The sequence below is a fragment of the Musa acuminata genome, chromosome BXJ1-5 (assembly GCF_036884655.1).
Source record: "Musa acuminata AAA Group cultivar baxijiao chromosome BXJ1-5, Cavendish_Baxijiao_AAA, whole genome shotgun sequence".
NCBI lineage: Eukaryota > Viridiplantae > Streptophyta > Magnoliopsida > Zingiberales > Musaceae > Musa > Musa acuminata.
The window spans coordinates 11,495,001-11,519,737 of NC_088331.1; the positions used below are offsets into that span (position 1 = coordinate 11,495,001).

The 24,737-nt window shown below is 39.0% G+C and overlaps 2 protein-coding genes across 7 annotated transcripts; both read left to right on the plus strand.

Annotated features, from left to right (window-relative positions):
- The first annotated feature begins 6,478 nt into the window (after window positions 1–6,478).
- LOC103985017 (transcription factor GHD7-like) lies at window positions 6,479–8,336 on the plus strand. Its single transcript, XM_009402625.3, has 2 exons — window positions 6,479–6,976; window positions 7,885–8,336. The coding sequence occupies exons 1-2, from the start codon at window positions 6,584–6,586 to the stop codon at window positions 8,188–8,190; spliced, it is 699 nt and encodes a 232-aa protein (XP_009400900.2). The 5' UTR covers window positions 6,479–6,583; the 3' UTR covers window positions 8,191–8,336.
- Window positions 8,337–9,056: 720 nt separating this feature from the next.
- Window positions 9,057–24,326, plus strand: LOC103985018 (uncharacterized). Of its 6 annotated transcripts, none has more exons than XM_009402630.3 (17): window positions 9,057–9,547; window positions 11,786–13,971; window positions 15,545–15,628; window positions 16,400–16,674; window positions 16,780–17,026; window positions 17,123–17,207; window positions 17,311–17,363; window positions 17,452–17,559; window positions 17,643–19,220; window positions 19,326–19,423; window positions 20,084–20,189; window positions 20,446–20,623; window positions 21,134–21,201; window positions 21,915–22,033; window positions 22,142–22,999; window positions 23,778–23,880; window positions 23,975–24,326. In XM_009402630.3, the coding sequence occupies exons 2-17, from the start codon at window positions 11,796–11,798 to the stop codon at window positions 23,989–23,991; spliced, it is 6,153 nt and encodes a 2,050-aa protein (XP_009400905.2). In that variant the 5' UTR covers window positions 9,057–9,547; window positions 11,786–11,795; the 3' UTR covers window positions 23,992–24,326. The 6 variants fall into 6 exon arrangements, with proteins under 6 accessions (XP_009400905.2, XP_009400902.2, XP_009400904.2 ...); XM_009402629.3 differs by having other exon boundaries at window positions 9,166–9,547; window positions 17,449–17,559; XM_009402627.3 differs by having other exon boundaries at window positions 16,780–17,207.
- Window positions 24,327–24,737: the final 411 nt, after the last annotated feature.

A 24,737-nucleotide genomic window follows, 5' to 3' on the forward strand; every position in this document is an offset into this window, starting at 1 on the left:
CTATAAATTACTAATGTATCATTAGACTAATTTAAAACATGTGGTATAGCCTCATGCATGCCTAACCAGCAAACCCATCAATGTGGACAAATGGCATGGGGTCGATATAGGAGAAAAGTAGGTAAGGACGGTTGTAGCATGCATGCCAGCATGGATCAATATGGTTGTTCATGATCTTGCAAGGAAGAAGTTATGCATTAGGTTCAGACCATAACCAGATCATCATGCAATTATTTTGCTTTGTGTTTTTGTTGTTTGGTTATGGTCTTCAATCTTCATATTGCTATGACTTACTGGTGCTATCTTATATAGTCATATAGAGTAATGATTTTGCAAGTACCTGACACATGGTAGAAAGCTAGAAATGAAACTGGGAAGTCAAATGCTTTCCCAACTTAGATCTTCTCAAATTAACTGAATATATTATATGAAGTTTCCATCATTGGATAGTGAAGACCCTTTTCAAGTTGGAGGACATGTTGATAACTATCTGGTACCACAAATTCAATGTTGTGCCTGACTGCAAACTCCCTATGCTGGCTCATAACACATGCTACCTGCCCACATGACAGCGTGGTTGTTACAATTTAGCATGACATAACACAGAATTGTATCCTTGAGTGAAGATCTAGATGAAGGAAATATGAACTCTAACTTAAGTTCTTCCATAGCTTTAATCCATGATCTTGTTTATTTGTTCAAGAGGTGTTAAAAAGACTTATTAGACTGATATTAGGTTTTGGCCTTTGGGGCAATACATTGGCTTGATTTTCTTTGTCATTTGGTGACCTGGATGATCAGGGTTTGAGTTACGAAAATAATTTACTTGTAGAGGTAAGAATGTGTTACATTGAATCTATCTATATCCTGCACCGGTGGGAACCTTGTGCATGCAAAAATAGCTTGCCAATTTTATTGGACTTATCAACTTAAGAAATTTATAGGATTGGTTTGTCATCTTTTCTTGGTTTCCCAAAAGAGGGCATGTGGGCTCCTTGTCTGTTTTATTAATTCGAGGAGTTAAACAAGGGACCATTAATATTCTCTCTTGGAACAACTTTAGTAGAACAAGGAACATATATCTGACCAACCCTTAGGTTTTATCCAAAATCCTATTTTCCTTGAAGGTAAATCCTGTCAGTTTATTCCTTTTCATGTTCCTTATTGGGACATAAGAAAAAGATATCATGTGATCTAGGGACCACCTAATGTGGTGAATTGGTTCAGATGTGTTTGTTTGTGCAGTTGTGAATGACCTGAGTTGTTTATGCAGTCGTGACTTCATAATATTCTTGCATCACACTTCTTCCCTTCGCATCCTCTTTACTTAGAGCTTGGCAGAACAGGATAAAACATAATGAGACTCGTTGTGATGAGTTGGTGGAGAAGAGTTTGCTTAACAAGTGGGAAAGAGATGAGAAAATGCGACTTGGCCCAAATATGCAAACAAGTAGTTTATGCTTTCTTGCTTCTTGTTTGTCAAGATTCTTTAGGATTTCTTCCATTGGCCATTTGGCTTCAAAAGAGAGATGTCTGATAACTAATTTTGTTAATGCATGCATCAAGCATGTCCTTATTGGAAGTAAAATGCAATTTTCTTCTATTCATCTGAAAATTTAATTCTGTGGTGGCCAGGGAGGAGGTGTGGAGGTGGGTTTTCTGAGATGGATTTCTTTACAAGACTTCATTTGAGAACTTTAAACTTTTCACAAAAATGATACTGTTATTCTCTGCTAAAAAACATTGAGGACAAGTCTTGAATGCAAAGTAAGATACATGGATATCCTGGTGGGCTCTCTGTGATGTCTCATAGACAATCTGATTTGTAATGTAGTAGTCACAGATTTTGGTCGAGTGACAAGAAAGCTGTGCAGGAAGGCTAACATGAAAGGGAAATTGGTGGAGGATTAGAGCAAATTTGAAAAGAAAAATTAATTTCTGTTCCAGTTATATCATATTTTTACCTCCAATATTGAGATGTGACCCTTTTATTTGAAATGGTACTTACTCTGTGGCTGACATGGCATTTACACCCTTACTTTTGGGTGACTGGTTTTTCTTTTGGTCATGATGCTTTTATAGAGCCATCAAATTCCACAAGTGTAGATCTAGAATACAGATCAATCTACTATTCAGAATGTGGACTCAATCTAGATCTCCTTGAGAGAAATGCTACCAGAGCCTTGTAATAATACCTAGAAATTCAATTTGTTGAATTGCAATTTATTATTTTAATTTATATTTTTTTATTTGTTCAGCATATTGTTTAGATTTTTGCCTACTTATATTTTGTTCTGTTAACTGACCTACCCCACTGATTTCTATCAGCTTCTTCCATAGGAAAGAGTTCAGGTTGTCTAAGATCTTTCATATAATTAGGACCGACTATGGATCTCTAGACCATGTAGTTTAAGAGTTAAAATTTTAACCAACTTCTTGGATATTGTGTGCTTAGCTTCTTTGTACTATGTTGGATTGTATTGCACTCTATGCCAAAACAACTCGTCCAAGTTCCTTATAAATTCTATTGATATAAAGGTTCTGTAAGTCAATTAAATCTTTATATACTTCCGATGAAAATTAAATCGAGGTATTACAAATGATGTAGCATTAGAGTGAACTGTTTATGCTTTTCCACTACTATATATATTGTGAACATTTCAGTCATTTCAAGTATGGTACATGTCATTTGGAGTTATAAATACCATTGTGAGTAACCATTTTCATGACATAGCACCAAATGTCAGCCACCTCCGCACCTCAGAACCCTCATGTGGCACGAGGCCAAATGGGGCACTAGGTAGCAGGATGGTGGCATGCTGCATTCAGCTCGTCATCATCTGCTTGCATGTCACATTGTCGTGCAGCCAAAACTAGCCTATTTTAGATCATTTTGGCATGTTGTGGTGCTCGCGGCATGTGATATGAAATATCAGTCATCCCAACATCTTGAAAACTGAGTGGCTTATCGTTAGATGGGGCTCCTAGGTAGCACGGCCGTAGTGTGCCACAGTTGGCACATGGTTGGATGGGGCTTCCGGGTAGCACGATTGTAGTGTCTTGCACTTGGGGAGTGGACTTGAAACCCCCAGGTTGCATAAGGTTGGATGGGGCGCCTTAGTGGCAGGATACGAGTGCATCATGCATGAGTTGCCACCGCTCACCCATGGCATTGTCATGCGGCCAAAACCAGCTTGTTTTGGACTAGTTTTGCACGCTGCTGCAGTTGCAGCATGCGACACGAAACCACAATTATGTCAGCGCCCTGGATCCCTCGAGTGGCATAGGGCCTGATGGAGCTCTTCAGTAGCAGCATGGTCGTGCTGCGCTTCCCTTGTCGTTCATTCACCCGTTGCCCCATTGTGCAGCCAAAACTATGTCGTTTTCATGCCGCAGTTGCTGCACCATGGGGCATGAAACATAGCCATCTAAGTGAAGATTTGCCAAATGTAGAAAAATGTAAGTTGTCTATTTTCCTAGAATAAGGACCCTAAAATTATTTCAGTCAAGAATCATAGATGATAAGAACAATTGCTTGAGCAATATCTACAATATTTCCTTTCCTTGTTTCTGCATATTTCTATTGTCATGAACAGGATATCTCTGGCATTCTGATTACTAACTTGTATTTTTTTGTTGCTGCTGATTTCTTCATGTGTGATTGCATGGTTGCTGTCTGTGTGCATTAGTTTGCCATTCATGACAACCACCGAGAAATGAAGGCCACCATTCTACTACTGCTTGGCTGCTGCAGACCACATTACTGTTTGTAAAATGAGCACATTAAAGAAAATTGTGGTTCAAGGTTCTCTGAGACAGCTGCCCAACATGGCCAAGCATATCGCTCTTCAGATATTGTGGTCTTGTTATGGGTATAGTTCCCAATCAGATGTACAGTTAGGATTTTTGTTTTCGAAGAAAGGATGCCAGGGGATTGCTAACTTTGTTATTTCTCTCGTCTTAGCAAAAGAGATGATATCTGGACCAATGTCTTGTCCAAGAAAGAATAACCAAGTCTCCATAAATAGCGAATTGGAGAGGTATTCACACAAATCAAACGAGATGGATTGGAGTAACTCATTACTAGCGTAGAGCATGGTATGTATCATCTACTACTCATCTAGATGTACGAATTGTATGGTAAAAAACAAAGTGTGATTATGCTCCCAGTCTTTTTTCTTGTCTTTTTTTGCTTCTTGATGTTGTTATTTCTCTCTTTAAAAAGAACATTGTCTTCCTCTCTTCACATGATCATTGATATAATGGATAGATTACACTTTCCAGAGTACTGACAAATTTGATTCCTTCATTTACTTTCCAGGTTCATCTAATTTACTGATGACATCTCCTGGTGAAACATACATATAAGGTCACAGTTTGCTCAAACGACCATATCATCAGATGCTCAAAAGTATCATATAAAGTCACATCACCAAAGCCATGGTTCAGGTGGCTCCTCAGGTGTTACTGTTTACCTCGTCTTCAGAATTGCATGGCAGATGATTGATTCATCTTTCCAGGCTCCAAAGCCATGGTTCAGGTGGCTCTCGTAGATACCATGATGTTTGTTAGATACGGGCAGTGCTAGCCACTTTGAATTTACATGTTCTTGGTGTTTTCAGCATCATGATGAGTTCTTAAAGGATTTTAAATGTCAATTACAGTTTCAATTATCACAATGTATAATGGACACAGAATGGTAACTTAACTTTAGAGGAATAAGGAGGAGACATTTATAATATTTTCCTGTAAAGTCGTGTGGAAAAGGAATGGAGCAGAAGTTAGGAGACTGGGAATATCTTAAAAGAAAAGATTCATCACAATCCAAGTTGAGATACTTTTGTTTTGTAGTGTGTATATATCAAAGGACTTCTTCTGAAAAAGAAGGAATTTATTTACTTAGAGAGAGAGAGAGAGAGAGAGAGAGAGAGGATTAACAGCCGCTCCACTAAAACTAAGGCTTATTAAGACTCGTAAATGACAAGACCTAATTAGGTGAGATAGTTATCTTTTCCATAACATTCACAAAGCTTGAAAAGGAAAATGAAAACTAAAATTTCTTTGGAGCTTTAAGAAAATTTAGTGCCAATTTGATCCAATCATATGCTTTTTACACTTCATCTAACAAATAAGCTTTGCAAACATACAACAAAAGTGGATAATAGCATGCATGCATGGTATTTGCAGCGGATCTCTTCATGCCACTCTGTAGGAGGTGCATACTTCATACACGAGAGTAACTATGTGCAAAACACATTTATTCTTTCTAAGTGCTTTATTCACATTTCTCGATCACCTGAGGAGAGAGAAAGAGAGAGAGACGAGCTTAAAATCCGGTTGAAATACATATTGTATATATATGGAATTTTACACCATATCCACATTAAGGACAAAAAAAAAATCATCTATGAGATGCTCCGAAAGAGGAAATTATAGAAAGAAAGATTTTGTTTTCCATATAAGTTGGAAGAACGAAGCGCGCATGCATTACAAGTCTTGTGTTTCTCAAACTACCATGAACCACTCATCATCATCTATTATACCAAAACACAGTCTCAATTTCAAGTCTCTGCTCGATTGCTCACCACAAGAAACTTCCACTAGGACAAGACTTGTCTTTCTTGCTGTCTGGCTGACAGAGAAGGGATCAAAAATAAATCATGCAGAAAAACAAAATTGTGCTGTTTAAATGATTAAAATCTTCAAGAGTCAGATTCAGGTAAACTCATCAGCACGCAACAATGACACACACGTGATCAGAGCAGACGGTTTTAATCTTTTCACCAGTTAACATCCGGAGAGTGTTCGTCATGTTTCATATGGACTTGTATTTTGCTGCAAGTTATTTTCTCAGCCCACCACCACATGATCTTCTTCCACCTTGCACCCATCAGAAGCAGCATCGTATAACACAAATCTTGATCCGACCAGTACTGTTCTCTGAGCTGTGCGGACAAGTATGGATGTCGTTTGAACAGCTGCAAGTGGGTTTATGTCGAGAGTAGAAAGGAGTCGGGCTTTGGGTTTAGCATTAACATGATGCTGTGCGAGGGACAAGATGGATACTAGTGTTGTTTTGGCCTTCTTCAACCTCTGGATCCGCAAGCACCACGTGTTGACACTGGCACACCATCTCCTCCCCTACCTCCAACACCAAACTCCATGGCGGGCGCGTTGTCGTCGGGCAAGTCATGCGTCCGGACCATGCGATGGACACTTGTGTGGCGTGAGACTTCACGTCGACTTCTCGGATGTCAAGGGATCATCACCCGGCACAGCCGAGTCGGTCGCAGCTAGTGGGGATGCCACCAGTCCCTGTCTCACCGGGGAACCAGAATTCCCAAGCGTTCATCACCAAGCGTTCGACGTTGTGCACCCATTGACGTGAATACCAGAGCTTTTGCAGCGCCCAAATAAAAGGTGGCAAGGAATCCTCCACGTAAGAAAAGTAGTGATCGCTATATCTCTTCCTTGCTCCTCATTGGCGACAGTATCTAACCACACACCACCCATTTAACTCCCACCACATCCACAACCCTTCCCCTTGTCCTCCTTCCCCTCTTCTGCGGCCGTTTCCGGCCACATGATCGCGGCCATGTCGTCGTCCAGCCTATGCGACGTGTGCCGCGGCGCGGGCGGCGCGTGCCCCCGCTGCACCGACCTCAACCGCGCGATCCCGACGATGTTCAGCGAGCCGATGCGCGGCCCCGAAGCGCTGCATGAGTTCCAGTTCTTCGGCCACGACGACTCGGTGGCCTGGATGTTCAACGATCCAAAGGATCATGTGCCGCCGGCGGAGGAGAGCCACGCGGCGGCCGCCGGAGGCTTCAAGTATCTTGATGGCCTGGGTGATGCTTGTGACCCCGGCCATGGGCTGACCTTTGACGTCTGCTTGAACACCACCAGGCCGCCGGAACCCATCCCGGTCTCCATGGCGGCTTTGGCCATGGGGCAGGCAGCGTCGGGTGCCACCATCGTGAGTGGTTCAATCCTCTTCATCTCATAGCAGTTGTGTGGTTATGGGGCCGTAGGCAGCATAATTAGTACCCCCCACTCCTCTTTCCTGTTTTCGTGCTGTATAAGATTTCGTATTTTATGCGAATCTAAGATTTGCTTGTAGGAAGAGTAATATGATCGACCTCTGCCAGTATATCAACCAGTATCAACAACAAAAGAATGAAAAATCAATCAAAATTCTTGTTCCCCAAGAAAACCTCTTTTAGAGGATTTGTCTGTAGAGCCTTTAGGTTTGTTGATCTACCGATTAGTTGAGCCAGAAATAGAGGGAGGCAAGATGATCTAGAACGAAAAAGGATATCACATTGCACCACCGTTGTTCTTATCTGATAGCCAGTTGTGGTTCGTGTAAGATTTCTTTTGACAGATCGGTAGAGGGACCAATCATCTTGACATTTCTTCGTCAAGTCCTTGTCAGCTTACTTGTTGGGCAGTACATGCTTAATCTGCATATCCATACCAAGTCAAATGGTCGGGCATCTCCTGGTGTTACTTCATCCACCATTTGCTGTCAGGCCAACAAGATATCTTTGCTAAGAACCGATCGATTACTGTCTCCTTTTTATTCTGTAATACCTGCAAAAGTTTCTGATATGATCCACACGTTTGATGAAAAGGTTCATGTTGGTGATTTACTGGAGGTAAGTAGGACACAATTTTGGACGGCATACATTTAGTTAGTCACCGAAGCTATCATCATTCGAATTGCATTTTATTGCTGGAGTATAATGGTCATGTGTATATGGCAAGAGAGATCAAGATCATGCATCCCAATTATCATTTCATGTAGCTGTTCTAGCTAGCCATTTTGATCAAGGTTATACTACTGCTACTTAATTCTCATATGGCTTGAAACCTTCCCTGTAGATGTCCTTCTCGGGCAGCACATTCACGGACGCTTCAAGTGGGAGCAACAAGGAAGCTGGAGAAGCCATGGTTGCTGCAGGTCAAGGCGACCCGAGCATGGAGAGGGAGGCCAAGATCATGAGGTACAAGGAGAAGCGGAAGAAACGGAGGTACGAGAAGCAGGTACGGTACGCGTCAAGGAAGGCGTACGCTGAGATGAGGCCGAGGATAAAGGGGCGGTTCGCCAAGACGCCGGAGACGAGCCAGCCGCCGGCGGAGCCACCTTACGATCCTGATAGACTTGACTTTAGATGGTTCCACTCCTAGCTAGAGGAGGAGGAGGATGAGGAAGAAGAAGAAGAAGAAGAGCCACTGAATCATGCAATAAATAAACTTGGATGTTGAAGCTTAAGCTCTGGGTATTATGATCTGGTGTAGCATAATTTGATCTTTAACTGCTGCTATTTATTGAGCGTGCTGTGTGTGTTATGGCTTGCCTGACTGCTTAGATTTGAGCGAGTGAGCCTGAAGGAGGGAGGGAGGGAGGGAGAGGGAAAGCTCAGCTCCCCAAGTGCTTCTCTACCTTCTCATCATCAAGAGAAGGAGGCTTTTTATTCTTATTCTCATTATTTATTTATTTTTGCTTCTTATTTTCTCAATTTCTGATGCAATTAATTCCATTTAGAGCAGCCATCTTATGATTTTTCCCGTTGACAGTATAATTACAACCTCTACTACTTAAAATTCCTAAAATACCCAATTGGAGCCATTCACAACATTGCCCGGTCCATGACAACATTTCTTCACCCAAACCCACCAATTTTGGGCCAAGCTATAGGCCTTGCTCGAGTCCAATTAATCCGACGGCTGAAATTACCGCATCAGTTGATAGAATCGCATCAGCACAACTCTCTTCGTGACGGCAAACATCTCAGGCTCACGGTATATATATATATATATATATATATACGGGTGTGTGTGCGCGCGCGTGACCGGCACGTGTCCGGGACACATCCACCACAATAATAACCACGCCGGGGGACCCATCGACCAACTCCCGCGAGGCACGTGCCACGCGATGCTCCCTGAGGAGGGCAATACCGTGATTATCCAGCCAAATCATGACGGGATCGGAAGCTTCGCCTCAGCTGTGGCGCTCCTTTTTCTAGGATCGTCTCCAAGGCGTAGGTGCCCAAATTTGTGTTCCGACCGCCACAGTTTCGAATCGGGGCGGGGGCTCATGTCAATGAACGGCTGTGATTGAACCTAGGAGGGCTGTGGTCATCGTCAAATACTCCTCCAACCCAATACTGGGTCGAGTGGGAGCGAGTGGCCGCAGGATTAGAGCGAGCGCCGAAAAGAACAAGAACGAGAGTGGAGAGAAGACGGGAAAAAGGGAGGCTTTTTTGGTTGTTCCGCTTCGGCCCGTCCCTTCGACTTCGTTCTCCAATCCGCCGGGGAATTCGTCGCCCGCCTTCGAGGGTTTTGTCGCCGCCGCGAGGGCTCATGCCAAAAGACATCGGATCTAGGGTTTTTTTGCGCGGAACGGAGAGTTCCGACGACCGCTGATGCGCTTGGCGAATGAGAGCCCGCGGATCTGCGTGGGATTTGGGGTTGGCGCGCTGAAGAGGCAAGATTTCGTCTCCGGATGGAGGGTGGTGGAAGCTTAGCCGCTCCTTCTTTGGTGCGTGTTTCTTCTCGTTTTGCCAGTTTTGTTGCTTTTAAACTGCTTTTTGATTTGTTGGATTTGGCGTGAAAGGAAGTGAAGGATTTTGCTTTTGATTCGCTATGATTGGCTCGGTGGTGAGTTAAGGTTATTGATGCGCTTGATTTGATCTAAGCGGGCTTTTGTACGTTGTCGCCCATCTTGCTTTCTCCTTCTCGAAAACTGGAGGTTTTTCTGCGAATCGTGGACGTGGGCCTTGGTTCTTGGATTTTCTATGGTACAGACATGTGCATGGCCTATGATTATTCTATTTGTTGGCAAAAGAGTTGATTGCTACAACATTCATCAGAATTGTTTTTTTTTGCTGCGCTACATTACCCTTTACAGCTCAGTAGACATGGTTGGAATGGAACTGTTCCTCGAAATTTAGGATATATTTTGAACTATTAAAGTTGCCCTGGTACTGTTATATAGTTGATGTAGGATTATGCTGAACTGAGAGGAAAAAACCTTATCCTTTCCAAAGAAATTGAAGTTTGAGTGATCCTGTTCACTATCTATACTTGTTGTCATGTTGGGATTTGTCGTTTAGAAGCTATTAGGCCATGGTGAATTTGGTGGTTGGTATATTTTAATGCTTACGCCTGATTTATTTAGAACTGAAGTTACTGCTCATGAGTATTCTTGTCGTGATGAATATTCATGTCATGACAATTCATCCTCTTTTATGATTTCAACCTCTTTGTATGTACACGTCCATACAATCTTCTTCTGGAAAGCTAAAATATTTACCTAACTTCAATAAATTGTTTATTACAATTTATGCTTTTCACTTGAATCCCCCTTGTCACCATGTATTTGATACATAAATCTATGCAACTTCCCTAAATTTTGGGAACGTGCCTTGCATTTTATTATAGAAAAGAATACATGTTTCATAGACGCAGACATTCATACTGCATATGTATTATGCAGGAATTCTGCTTGCATTATGCACATTCTTTTAGATTGTTGGGTTAGCCTGTTACAGATGTACAAGTATACCTTTGAATGTTGTAATGACAAGTATGGAAAATGTTGTCATGAAGATCTGGTTGGAAATGCAGAGTCTGGAATTTTGTAGCTAGCATGAGTCAGTTAAATTTTACTGGATTTATGGAAGTAGTATGTCCTTGATGGTTCAGGGCTTTAGTGTTTACTGCTGTGTGAACATCGTACTCCCCAATGAACTTGATGAGATGTAAGTTAAGCATTAAAAAACAAAACGAGTGAACCTAGTGCATGAGGCACATGCCAATGTGGTATGTGGAAGGTCAATGTAGGCATGCAATCATACATTACCAAAACTCGAACCGTGGTCTCCTATGTCACAAAGAAACAATCTTACCGATGGATCAAGGCCCACCATCTACTGAAAAATAAAAATAGATAAATCAAATTAATAGATAAACGTGAATTAAAATGGAATAATTTAAGATGTTATATTTGCAATTTATAGCACATTCTAATATTTATTTTATGTAGTGCATCTTTGTTGCATTTACGGCATAAACAGACTGGCAAAGGTTCTGATCTCTACATAATCATATGGATACAGACACAGTTATCAGTTGAAAGTTAGAATTTTCTTTCTGAAAGAGACTCTCAAGTAGTAGAATATGGATTTAGGTTGCAGAGAAAAGAATATGGATTTAGGTTACTTGGTAAAGTGAAGGTCAGGAGGAATGGTAACCTCAATGTTTTTTTTACTTTCTTTTTATGTGTTATGACATGAATGATCTGTTGAATCCAATTGGAAGGATTTTTGGCTGTTTTAATTTGGTTCTAGACTTTTCTTTATATTCTGTTAAGAGATATTAGCTGTGTTTGACTTTACATTTCTGTCTCGTATTTGGTTCGGGATCTGCATACTGATGGCACATGTGTATTTATGTTAGCAGTCAATTTGGTTTTTTGTGTTTTGTTACTAGGCATCTTTTACATTCTGAAATATCTCCTTGTTTCTTTCCTTTTTTAAATAATTGTGTTAATTTTTTATTAAATTTCTTTCCTGGAATGATGTGTGAATGAAGAACCTTGTTGTATCTCAAGTTCCCTGTTATTACCATGGGGTTTTTTGTGTCAATTGGCAATTGTACTATTACAATCTGAGCTTTCTCATCTATGGCATATATTATGCTTGTTAATTTGGAATTTCTCCTAACACGTTAATGTGGCATTGGCTTTTCTTGATTTGAATATTTTGTTTCATTGCAGGGATATATCCATGGATTATGATGATAATGACTTTCAAAACCAGCATTTTCAACTGATCGAAGAGGACAATGATGGCTTTCCTCAAAACTTACAGTCATATGCTCCACCAAAATTTGATATAGATGATCACTTTCAGGCTCATCTAAGGTTTGACAGTTTATCTGAAACAGGGCTTTTACTTGGCATTCAAGGTGAAGAAAACAATTGGATCGAGGAGTTCTCACCTAGAAACACTGCAGCAGAATTCGGTTCAAATTCTGCTCAAACATCCATTTCTGGGCATGACAACATCTGGTTCAATGTTCCAACATCTGAATCTGAACAGATTTTAGTGAATTCTGTTGAAGATAATGAGATGGTAAGTTCACAAGTTATGAATACAGCATCAGAAACACATGCAGTAGAAGATTCTACCAACTGTGAAACTAAGAGTATTGTGGATACTAATTCAACCCTTCTGGCTGATGAATTTCATAATAGAATTTTGGAGTCAAATGAAGAGGTACTTAAGGTCGAGCAAGTTGGAGTTAATTCTCAAACTTCCAGTAAGGAACATTCAGAAATGGGCATGGATGCAAGTTCATTGGATCAAAAGTTACACTCTACTGGGAAGGTGGAAGCTTCACAATGTACCATTAATGAAGAGTTAGCTTCATCCGGTGATGATTCTAAAGTATGTTTGGTTGTTGGGGAGTCTTTTGAGGCAGTTCAGAACAATGAACCATTGGATAATGCATCCATGAACAATAGTTTACTTGATGATCACGGTTGTGATGTAAACAGGGATATTGAAGCAAGTCCAAATTTTATTTCTAGTATTCAAGATGGTGCTTCAGGTGTACCAACTGAAAGTGCAGGTATTGGCACTTGTAAGATGGACAGTGCATTATTCTCTGAGCAAAAAGCTGAAGAATGCTATGAGGTTGACGTGAGTGGGAGACTAGAAGCTCAGCAATCTGAGAAAAATCAGAATGAAACATGTTTTTCTTTATATGGTGTTTGCAAAGTGGATGATCAGCCTTTTCAACACCATACTGTTGATAATAATGTTTCAAATGTTAAGGCTTCTTCTGATTTGGTTACACCCACAGATTCTCTGGTGTTGCTGAATGAAGGATCCAGTAGCTCCTTGTTCTTTAAGAACTCTGATGATGCTATTGATTACCCAGTAGCAATTCTGAACAAGGACATAAGGAAAAAGGATGAAAGTTCAGCTTTGACAAAGGTGTTGCCTTCTGTAGCGGTGGGAAGAGATGAGAAGGTTGAAAAGAACTCTGCTGAAGTTGTCACTGAAGATATTCCTGAGCTATGTGAGGCAGCAGGACCTGTAGATTTTAGCCATGATGTGCATGAATTTTCATCTAAACATGATTATATCCAGCTACAAGCTACATCAAGCAATGCAAGTAAAATCACTAGTTCTGAAGAAGAAAGGAACCTTGCTACATCCAAGCCATATATTGATGACAACAATTGTAGTGAGTCACGAAGTTCTTCAGACATTGCAGTTAGGATAGAGTTGTCAACTTCCCTCGAAGCTGAAATAAGGATGGCTGGAGTTGATGGTGATAATGACTGCAGGATTGACCCTGTTCAGCTGGAGAGGAGTGGTAAGGATGAATGCTCAAATCCAATCATCGAAAAAGCCAGTGGTCAGTTGGATGATTCAGAGCATATTATTCTGAAAAAACCTTGTGCTGTTTTACTGGATGATGCAGAAAATAAGATCTCACCCTCTGTTCATGACCAGATGGCTCCAATGTCTGATACAAGTTCGTTGGCTGAACAAAAAGAGAATAACATAATTCATTTGGAAGAAAAAGAATATGCTGCACCATTGATTGATTCAAGTGACACAAACTCCAAGGACTGTGTTTCTGTCATTGAGAATACAGAATTTTCCTCATCCAAAGCCCAAAACACTGATGTAGTGATGAAATCAGACAAGGAATCAGTAATGAACCAAGCAGATAATCCAACAATTCTCCAGCACTTACATTCTGAAGTTGAAATTGTAGAACCGAAAGAAGCTGCATCTATGCCTGTATCATGCTGCAATGAGAAAGATGTAAACATCCCTGCCTTATCAGTTATAGACAGTAACACAGATGTTGAGGTATCAAGACAGCCCCTTGTCGTGCCTACATCAGGTGGTGATGGCCCCCCAAACAAGTCAGATGGCTCTGGTAAATTTAGCTGCTGATATACTATGATGTTTTCTATTTTATCGAAAATAGAGGTTCATACTTCAGTCTAAATAGATTCTAGCTTTTAATTTGGCATTTACCATAATATTGAGACCAATGTTTGAAATATCGTATCGTGCCGGCGTTTCAACATTCACTCGGTACGATACAATATACCGAGCGGTATACCGCTCGGTATTTATATATATATATATATATATATATATATAATTTGGTGACATCGTCTCGTTTTTATATATAAAATATTTTTATAAAAGACGACATCGCCTTTAATATATATATATATATATATATATATATATATATATATTTCCTTCTTCGGGCAATGTTGCCTTATATATATATATATATATAAGATTATATATGTTTATATATATTATTTTATAAAAGGCAACGTCGCCGAGGCGACGCGACATTGTCTCGTTTATATATATATAAGTTTATATATATTTATATATAAATATTCGCCGAAAAAGGCGATGTCGCCTTATATATATATATATATATATATATATATATATATATATATGGACGGTCCATGTACTGGCCAGCGACAGACCGGTATGTACCGCCCGGTACGGGCAGTATTATTCGAAACTGCATATCTTGATTGAGACCATCTTGAGTTTTTCCCTAGTCACTTGGTATCTGCATAAAACAATTAGCTTGTTTTAGCAGAACTCTGTATTAAAACTCTTGGTCTGGGGACAACTACTTGATTGTGGTTAATATAGATACCTGAACGTCTTTCACTTTTTTAAAATGTAAATTATCAAGCTTCTGGTTCTTACCTCTTATGACTTGTCTCAACAAATCAATAAATTCTGAAGAATCTAAACATGTTGTGTTGGAAATTCTGGAAAAAATTAGTATCTGTTACCTTAAATTTTTCTTTACCAGATTCATTAGTATGATGAAAAATCATGAATTACCATTGCCAGAGATGATAAACAACATTACATTGATTGAAGTGTCAAATTTTGGTTTACCGGTCTCACCAAGGACCGATACTCGACCATATAGCTCAGTACCCATCAGTGTCAATTTATTTTATTATTTTCAGTGACATCAGATGATATAGGTCAGTTTGTCTCGTATATCTGTTCCATATCAGATTATCAATCCAACAAAATTTAGAAACTGGTATGAGATCGAGATTTTAAATCTTAAACTACATGGACTGTATTCTGGTCTCAATAGTCCACAATTTTTACATGTCAATAAAGTGTACTTGCTATATTCAGCCTCTACTTTATGTAAAATGACAAGTGGCAACTGCTTAAGAGATCACCCTCTGATAATTGATTTGCTAAGCTTGTTTTTAAGGAACCCTTGATTACTAAGGTTTGTAGATCAGGAATTCAGAATATTCATTTCTATTAAATGGGAGATGACCTGATCTTTGACAATATCATGTGATGAAGCTAATATTCTTCATTATCCAGGTTTTAGGTTTTCTGGTGATCATTTGAAGGTTTGTTTATGAAGTCTGCTGCATTTCCAAGTATTATATGAATATAGATTACAAACTACATTTTTTTCTTTCAAACAGAAACTGCTAACGGCGATGGGGTTCGGGTAGCTTCATCAGCTGGGGTAACCTCTTTTGCTACTTGCCAAAGCACAGAAGGCAAAGGTGCTAATTTATGTCCAACAAACAACTGTAACAAAATGAGTTTTCCTTAAACAGAAAGAAAGTCATCTTCCTCTGATGTTTTTTGTATGTGAATATTCTTTTGGATTGTTAGTTTACAGGACCCTTCTAATGCCTTTATTGTTTTTATATGTTTTTGTGGAAACTATGATAAAAGGATGGTGTCTGAATATAAAGGAATCTAAGAATCTAAAATCTTATGCAAGTTGAAACAGAAGAGTTAAAATTTCTGGTAAGCTGTTACCATATTCCATATGCACAAATGCATGAATATATCTGTTGACATGGCACATGTGTGCAAACATGGAAACCTTAGTAAAATTTTTATGTGCCAAAAACCATACAAAGCATCTGTTGCTTGCAATTGAGTTGCACAATAAGTTGATAACATCATTTACATTAGGTCATTGGTGCATTGTCCATTGAAAGAAAATTCCTCCTCAGTCAATCTGTTAAATCTTGACATCTATCACAGAAAATAATGTCTGGTTTGTGTTAGGTTAGCCTAGGCACATTTAACATAATAATTTGACTATTAGATGTCTTGATGCTGTAGCCTTTTAGATGGTTGATATTTTTGTTCTATACGTACTGATATTCTGTCCATTTCTGTAATTCGGGTAAAATTCAAAATCTACAAAGTTTTACCAGCTTATGTTATTGCATTTGATGCATTTAATAGTGATAGAAACATCCTTTCTCTGTCCACTTCGTTTGGGAGTAATCCTGAACCCTTTCTATTGGATCCTGCAGGTGGTAATCAGAGTTCATCCGAACCAAGTTGTGGTTCACCAACTGTAATTGGTTGCAGCAATAGTTCACTGCTAGATCCTGCTGGTCCTGCATCTGTGACAGCAAAAAATTCTGATAGCCTTAAATGCAATGTTCAAGATTCTAAAGTTAGTACGCCATCAGAAGATGAGGGAAATTTCACATTTGTAGTCCAACCAGATGCAGATCTTTCTCAAAAAGACACTAAGAAGGATTGGGAACCCATCCACCATTTGCACTCCTTCGATCAGCCTCAGGTAACCACAATTATCATTTTGTCAATATCTTATGTTAAGCTTCAGTTTCATTATACTCCTGAATATGGGTAAGACCTTCAATTTAATTGAGCATTTTGAGTGTAGATTTCTCAGGAGAATTCTCAGCAGCACTTGAATGAAACTAAAAAAGCGAGTACTAGCATCATTAGCAAGACAACTGGGGAAGACAAAAGAAAGCAAGTTTCTGCCCGTGCAACTAGAAAGGTAGGCAACTCGAAAGGAGAAACTAAAGAGAAGTTACAAGAGAAACATGGTAGAGGAAGGAAAAAGAACCCAGTTAGTACATCACCTTTCCCTGACAGTGCCACAAGAAACAAAACCCATACAGAGGGTATACAACAATCTCTCTATATTGAGACCAATAATACAAAATCATCCTGTTCTCCATGTATTCAAACATCTAATCTGCCAGATTTGAACACTTCAGTTCCTTCAGCATTGTTGCATCAGCCTTTCACAGACATGCAACAAATACAATTGCGTGCCCAGATTTTTGTATATGGGTCACTTATGTGAGTTGCAATTGCCATTTCTTTATTTGTTTCCTAATGGTTTCTCAAAAAAGAAGCTATTTAATTTTTTTTTGTATTATATGTATTAATCTGCTTGGTGCAGCCAAGGTGTCATGCCAGATGAGGCTTGTATGATTCCAGCCTTTGGAGGTTCTGGTCAGTATTTTCACGTAATTTTTTAATCTTTGTTATGCATTATTGCCTGAACTAAACTAATAAAAAATCTTTGGACACTTTCAAGAAGATGGAGGAAGGAGCTTATGGGAGCGAGCATGGCGAGCTGCTTCAGAAAGGTTTTATAACCTAAAGTCATCTCCCAGTACGTCTGACACACATTTGCATTATCATACAGGTGAATAAATTTTTATTGAACACTTTAATGATTAAATTTATTTGAGGTAACTGATACTTGTTGGGTTTTAACTACTGAACAAGGGATCAGCGGCAGCCCTCTTCAAAGCAAGGCCCTCAACTCTCCTGCTGGCTGGAGTGACGTCAAATTTCCGAATTCAGCAATACAAGGTTCCACTGTGTCATTGCAGTCGCCTTTCCAGAGTTCATCTAAGGAAGTTTTATCCTCTAGTATCTTAAGAGGCATCCACTTGGAGTCCAATCAATCACTGTCCCCATTGCATTCATATCAAACTTCCCATATCAGACAATATCTGAACAATACTACACCTTTGCTATCTCAGAGTCCTTGTCCGGGTGCATCATCTCTTTCATCTCAGAGTTTATCTTTTGATTCTAGTGCACAAAATTCTGCAAAGCCTGTTTCTGAAACAACTCAAGTAGCAACTCTTAGGGAGTCTTCTAAACCTTGTGCCTCAAACATGCAACTTGCTTCCCCTGGTGTCTCGCTGCCTAATCAGGTTGCTATCAGTGTTTCTGCTGCATTAGTTGTGCCAGTGGAGACACAAAATAGGGCTGCAACTCTGAGTACTAAGAATGCATCTGTTAGTGAGAAGTCCAGAAAGAAGAAGAAGGTTTCTGCACCAGAGGAGCTTGAGTCAAAATTTTCAATTGCTCAACCTCAAGCAGAATCTGCTTCTGCTGCTGTTATTACTAATTATATAGCCACATCTGGTTGTCTTTCTTTATCTTCTAATTTTCCAAGTAATGCTACATCTGGTGGTCTTGCTTTAAATGCATCTCACCCCGTAACTCTGCCTTACTCCCACATATTAGGCAGTGGTGACACTCAGCAGAGGGTTGTATTGAATGAAACATGCACACAAATCGAGCACTCAAAACAGCAAGCCGAGAATGCTTCTGCTTATGCTGCTGCTGCTGTCAGGCACAGCCAACTAATTTGGGAGCAGATGGTGGTCCAAAGAAATTCAGGCTTGGTGTCAGAGGTTGAAAAGAAACTTGCCTCTGCAGCTGTTGCGGCTGCAGCAGCTGCTTCTGTTGCAAAGGCAGCTGCAGAAGTTGCTAAGGTTGCATCTGAGGCTGCATTACAGGCTAAATTCATGGGAGATGAGGCACTAAACTTTGCTAGCACAGGGAGGACCACTCAGAATTCTGAGGTCAGCCTTGAAACTGGAAAAGATTTGTTGTCATCAACTCCTGGTTCAATTTCCATGGGCAAGGACAAGATCCGTGGTCCTTTCTCAATCATTTCAACTGCCCAAAAGACCATTAGGAAAAGGGTTGAAGCATCTTCTGCTGCCATAAAGCGTGCAGAAAACTTGGATGCTATACTGAAAGCTGCAGAAATGGTTGCAGAAGCTGTATCACAAGCTGGAATGATTGTTGCCATGGGGGAGCCCTTACCATTCTCAATAAGTGAATTAGTTGAAGCAGGCCCTGAAGGTCATTGGAGACGCAATTGTGCTACTATGGGAAACATGTCAGAAGCAATTGATGTACAGGTTAGGGAGAATTGTGACTTAGATGTGGCTAGTGATCATGAGATTGTTGCACAACAATCAAATGACCAGTCATCAAACCATGATGAAAGGAGAAAAGTTTCTAATACTGATGAAATGTCGCCTGGTAACAAAAATTATGGTATGTCTGTCTTGCAATTCTTTTACAGGTTATCATTGATTTGGATAATAGAGTTTATGGATTTATCTGATTTTACCAATATCTTGTGTTATCTTAATTTGTCAGGAAGCAAATTAGGAAGTGGATCAAAAACTATTCTAACTGAGCGACCTACAAGGGATTCATTGCAGGGAAGTAGCATTCAGAAAGGGTCACTTGTTGAGGTACAACTCTGAGCAAGTAATTAGTCTTCTTTCAAATATTCAAGTTTTTTTTCATGTCAAACAAGTAATTCATAATCTTTGTAGTTATTTTTTTAAGAAATTTGGAAGCCAGAAATCATATGATCTCACAAGGAAAGAAAAAAAGATGTAATTACTTATATATAATTAAATGCAACTTGACAAATTGATTTATTAAATTTCAAATCTATCTTTTGTTGCTGATAGTGATGCATCATCAAACAGCTTATTATGAATTAGAAGCTTTGTTTACAATGAAAAATATTGAATAACTCTTAAGATTAACATGATAGGGCACTGTGGAAGACACAGATGGATACACTTAACTTTCTGTAGTCAGAGTTAGCCATATAAGGCGAGAATTCTTGGTAGACTGCTCTTTTTCCTGCTAAGTGGTTGTCTATTAGGTCTAACATTCCCAGTGTATCACAACCACTTGAACAAGATTGACCGAGTGTTTCTCTTGCAAAACTTGCCAGGGAAGATTACTCAAAATATCTTTTGTGTGGATTTTACTTTGATGAACCTGCTTTCAGATGAAGTGCACATTATTTAGAAAAATCACTTTACCCCAGGTTACTGGTCGTTGTTCTGTCTCCTGAATAGTCAGTTTTAAATTTTAACACTAACAAGATCTCTCAGGTTGTCGTTGATGATGGTGGTCTTAGAAGAGCTTGGTTTTCAGCATGGGTTGTTGATGTTGAAGATAGCAAAGCACAAGTGTGCTACAAGGACCTTTCCAAAAAAGGTAAAGTATGTTATTTCTATAATAAAAGCAAACTACCTACTGATACAATATTAACTTTCATAGTAACACATGTTTTATTAAGAAGCTAATCATTTATTGGATTTTAACTGTTACAATTAGGTTAACTCTGCTGCAAATAAGTTAGTGTGATAAAGATTCTTGAATTTCCAATGCTCGTCCTTTAAATGTGGTATGATAGAAGAAATTGTTTAAGTTTTCATTAATTTGTTGTGAAAACACTTTCCACATTATTCAGGCCATGACAAGCTTGAGTGGATACCACTTGCATCAGAAGGTGACAAACCTCCTAGAATACGTATGGCTCATCCTATAATTGTAGCCAAATCTGAAGGAACAAGGAAGCGAGGGAGAGAGGTTTTAGGCAATTTCACTTGGGCGGTTGGAGACAGAGTTGATGCATGGATTCATGATGGGTAAGCCTGCTTTAATGTATGCTTTTGTACTATTTTTCAACAGTGATTTGTTTGTTAACGAGAGTTGTCATACCTCAAATTAAGTATTTTTTTCTCTACTTTCTCAGTTGGATGTGTAAGCCTGCTTTAATGGATATGCTTATCTTATTTCTCCCCCTGCTGCTGCAGTGGCCAAACCTGAAGAACTAGGGTTCTCTAATGAAGAGATTGTTATTTTTTTATTCTTCTATTGTAAATAATCCTTACTAGATGTGCTTCATGATTTTTTTGGGTCTTTCATAGGTTTACCTTTTGTCACATAATCTTTTCCCACTATTCCTACTCATATTTTTGTTTGGTCTTCTGTAGGTTTACCTTGTCTCTATGCTCATCAATCTTACTAACAAATTGGAAATTCTTATGACTACTTATAAATATCTGCAAGTGTGACATGAGTTCTTCTATTTATACTTTTGTCTTATATAGCAGATTATGACAAATATAAACTAATTGTACTACTTAATTCCTCAGTTGGTGGGAAGGAATTGTCACCGAGAAGAGCCAAGATGATGAAACAAAATTAACTGTCCAATTTCCAGGTATGCTTTGGAAGATCATTGAATTGTTGGTTTGTTTTCATCTTTTTTCAGTTTGTGGATCCTTTTGCAAAGGTGTTAAAACCCAATTCTGTTATCATATCAGTATTAATTATGCAGAGTCATAATCTTTATTAAAATCCCAACTCAACTAGGTACCTGCCTTAAACTTTAGCTGTCAAGGAGAAATAACTTCAGATTATCAAATGGTTAAAACACCTGCTGAACTGTCTATGTCACATTGTGTCGTGTGTTCACCGGAACTTTTTTTTTGAAAGTTTTGTTGATTGTCCATGGGCAATCTAGTATGCATGGACCTTTGCATTTGTCCAATCTGCCATCACACTCGGAATTAAATCTGTGTGACAAAGTGTTGCCCTTGTTTGCTGTGGAGGTCCATCCATGTGGGTTGTGTATTGGCACTTCAAAACTTTTCGTTGTTGCATTAGGTATATGGCGGGGCATAAACACAACAGACTAGTGGGCACAAATACATATGTTATTTTCTCTCAATCCATAGGTTTCTGAACATTTAAATAGCTTCTTGCCCAAGGTTTATTGTCAATAATGTAATTGACTTTTGTTAAGAAGTTTTTGTTTTTAATCATCTTTTCTTATTATATAAAATGTAATTATTTGTTTTCCTTAGGTTACTGTTTGTACCATTCTTATTGTCTGCAATTAACCATTCAAATATCGATCTTTGCTGTTTACAGCTGGTGGTGATTCCTCAGCTGTTAGGGCTTGGAATTTACGACATTCACTCATCTGGAAGGATGGCCAATGGATAGAATGGTCTCGCGATAAGGACAGAGTTACTCTTGAACCCTACGAGGTATTGTCTATTGACCTTTTATTAGCAAAGCTTTTCTTTCTATTCTGTCTTTTCCACTGTTAGGCATTCTCACTCTGTTTGGTTGATCTTTTCTGCTATGGCAATTAGGGCGATACACCGAATGAGAAACGACAAAAGCTAGGCCAAGTTGATGCCAACAATAAGTCAGAAATAGCTGAGGGAGAAATGGGGACTATGTCAAGAAATGTTCATACAGATGGTTCAGGGAAGCTTGAAGAATCAAGGCAACTTGGTACATTAGGGAAGGATGTAATAATTTCTTTTGGAAATGATGTGGGTGGAGCAAATAACACCGATACACTAAAGGTACGACGAGCAGGCCTTCAGAAAATAGGATCTAAGATGGTATTTGGTGTTCCTAAACCTGGAAAGAAAAGAAAATTTATGGAAGTAAGCAAACACTATACCAAAGATAAAACTGAAAAGGCAACTGAAAAGACTGATTCTGTGAAATCTGTTAACAGTTTGTTACCACAAGCATCCCAGTCATGGAGGAATATTTCAAAAGTTGATGTTAAAGGAAAACGAGCCACCAACTTGAGTACCAGGGGCCAAAAGCCCTTGAAGTCTCAGAATGTTCAGATTAGAAGTAGTGTGGATAAGGAGAAGCTACCTGTCACCGCTGCATCTGTCTTAAATGGGGAAAAAAGCAGTCTCAGAACTACTTTTAGCAATGAAGAGAAAAAGATGCCAATGGAAATTGGTTCTTTTTCACAACTTGGAAGAGTAGATATGCCAGTGGTAGGGTCTTCTGTACCTTGTATTCCGTCATTTAAGATGAATTCTTCTTCTGTTGAGGCTGAGGCGGGGGAGAAAGGAAATGTTTTATCTGCTGTGGACAAGTCAAACAGTTCTGAATCTGAAGCTTATGAAAATCCTGGGAAAGGATCTGCTGATGTTATTGAGCCCCGGAGATCCAATCGCAGAATTCAGCCAACTTCAAGAGTAAGCTTTGCTGAAACTTCTCTATGCATGAAGTGCTATTTTTAGCAAACCTTATTACATTTATAAACATGGATTTTAATCAGAGTGCCACAGATCTTTAACCTTTTTTTGAGGTGTCAGCCACATGTCAGCATATATGAATGGGCATTCAGCCATGCACTCACATATCCTGCTAATATGTTTCTGCTTGGGTTTTACGCTAGCTGAGACACTAGTATGACACTTAATGGCGTTTGTTATATTCTTATGGGATTAGTATACATTCTGATGATTATTCCATCGCCTATTAGGAATAGTTCTCATGATATTGGAAATGGACAAAGGTAGATAGATAGGTTATCAAATAAGTTAAGCTATACACCAAAATTGCCTTTCTGTTTTGTAAATCTATATGAGACATTTTAAATTAAATATATGTCAACATGTCATAATTTATCACATTTCTTCTTTTTTGTAATGCGCCAGCTAGCTGAATCCTAGGGCTTTTTGCACCAAGAACTCTTGCAATCTTGAGCCAACCAGAAACGTTGTATTTCTTGTTAGAATGATGTAAAAATATTGTTTTTATATGTAACATGCTTGATTCAAGCACTGCTGTTTATTCATTAGAGCATGAGGTCAATAAGATAATAGATTAACACTGTCATTTGTTGTTGTCACCTGGAATAGTGAAAAGCACATTTCTACCCCATTGTAAAAAAGATGCTATTTCTCTGTGAACAGTCTAGTCAATCTTGTTCATGAACCACAGTCAATTGGATGTTTTTTGTTTCTACAGTTGCTAGAGGGATTGCAAAGCTCTCTCATTATACCCAAGAGTCCCGCTGTTACATATGATAGAGGTGCCAAGACCATGCATAGAGGAGTCACAGCTTCTAGAGGTAGTAATCTTTTGTTCTTCAAATATATTTCCTTCATTTTCTTGGATTATAAACTATATGTTTTTTGTTAATCTTGATTTGCATGGTGTTACAGGGACGAGTCATGGATGATGGGAGGGGCACCGTTTTAATGTAATTGAATTAGCATAACCCATTTCCGCATGTTGGCGTTAGAATTTATCTATTAGGGGTAATGTATGTATGTACACATACAACCATGGATTGGAATATAAAAAAATTGTCCGCGGACGTGTAGGAAAACATTATCCTATGGTTAGGTATAAAACGTTACCTGTTGAAAGTTAGTTTTTGTTGTTATCTTTGATCCCCCCAAGCCACTGACTTGATTGTACTGCTTAAGAAGATATTGCCAAACCTCTCATTGCTCTTGTAGTGACGATGATTGATGTATACAATTCACTTTAAATAGGATTCAAAATATCAAAGGTCTTTTGTTTTTTTTGCTTTTTAATTACAAAAGATAAGTGACTAAGGTGAAATTTCATTCCTTTTTAACCTCCTTTATAGTCGTGGCTTAATGTTTTCTCGGCTTTATTTGTATATTCAACTTCAGGTGAAGCTAATATGAGTTGTTTAATGGCAAAGGCATCAGAGCATCAGTGATCAATCAAACTCATGGCGGGCCGCGGCAGCTTCGGAATGCATGGCGTCGTGCGGACTTGAGGTTGTCGGCCTTGTGAGAATATATATATATATATATTTTTTGTTTTAAATCAAATTCAGGTCTGATTGTAATGCACAGTAAAAAAAGATTAAACCCTAACCTTACTTAACATGGAGTTAGATGAGAAAACGAAAAATCAGGACCTGTCATGTACAGTAAAAAATATTTTGAT

Coding starts and splice junctions, on each gene's coding strand:
- LOC103985017 (XM_009402625.3), top strand. CDS start 6,584: ATGATCGCGGCCATGTCGTCGTCCAGCCTATGCGACGTGTGCCGCGGC. Junction 6,977..7,884: donor CAGCGTCGGGTGCCACCATC/GTGAGTGGTTCA, acceptor CCTTCCCTGTAG/ATGTCCTTCTCGGGCAGCAC.
- LOC103985018 (XM_009402626.3), top strand. CDS start 11,796: ATGGATTATGATGATAATGACTTTCAAAACCAGCATTTTCAACTGATC. Junction 20,190..20,445: donor CAAGGACCTTTCCAAAAAAG/GTAAAGTATGTT, acceptor CACATTATTCAG/GCCATGACAAGCTTGAGTGG. Junction 23,000..23,777: donor GAATTCAGCCAACTTCAAGA/GTAAGCTTTGCT, acceptor TTGTTTCTACAG/TTGCTAGAGGGATTGCAAAG.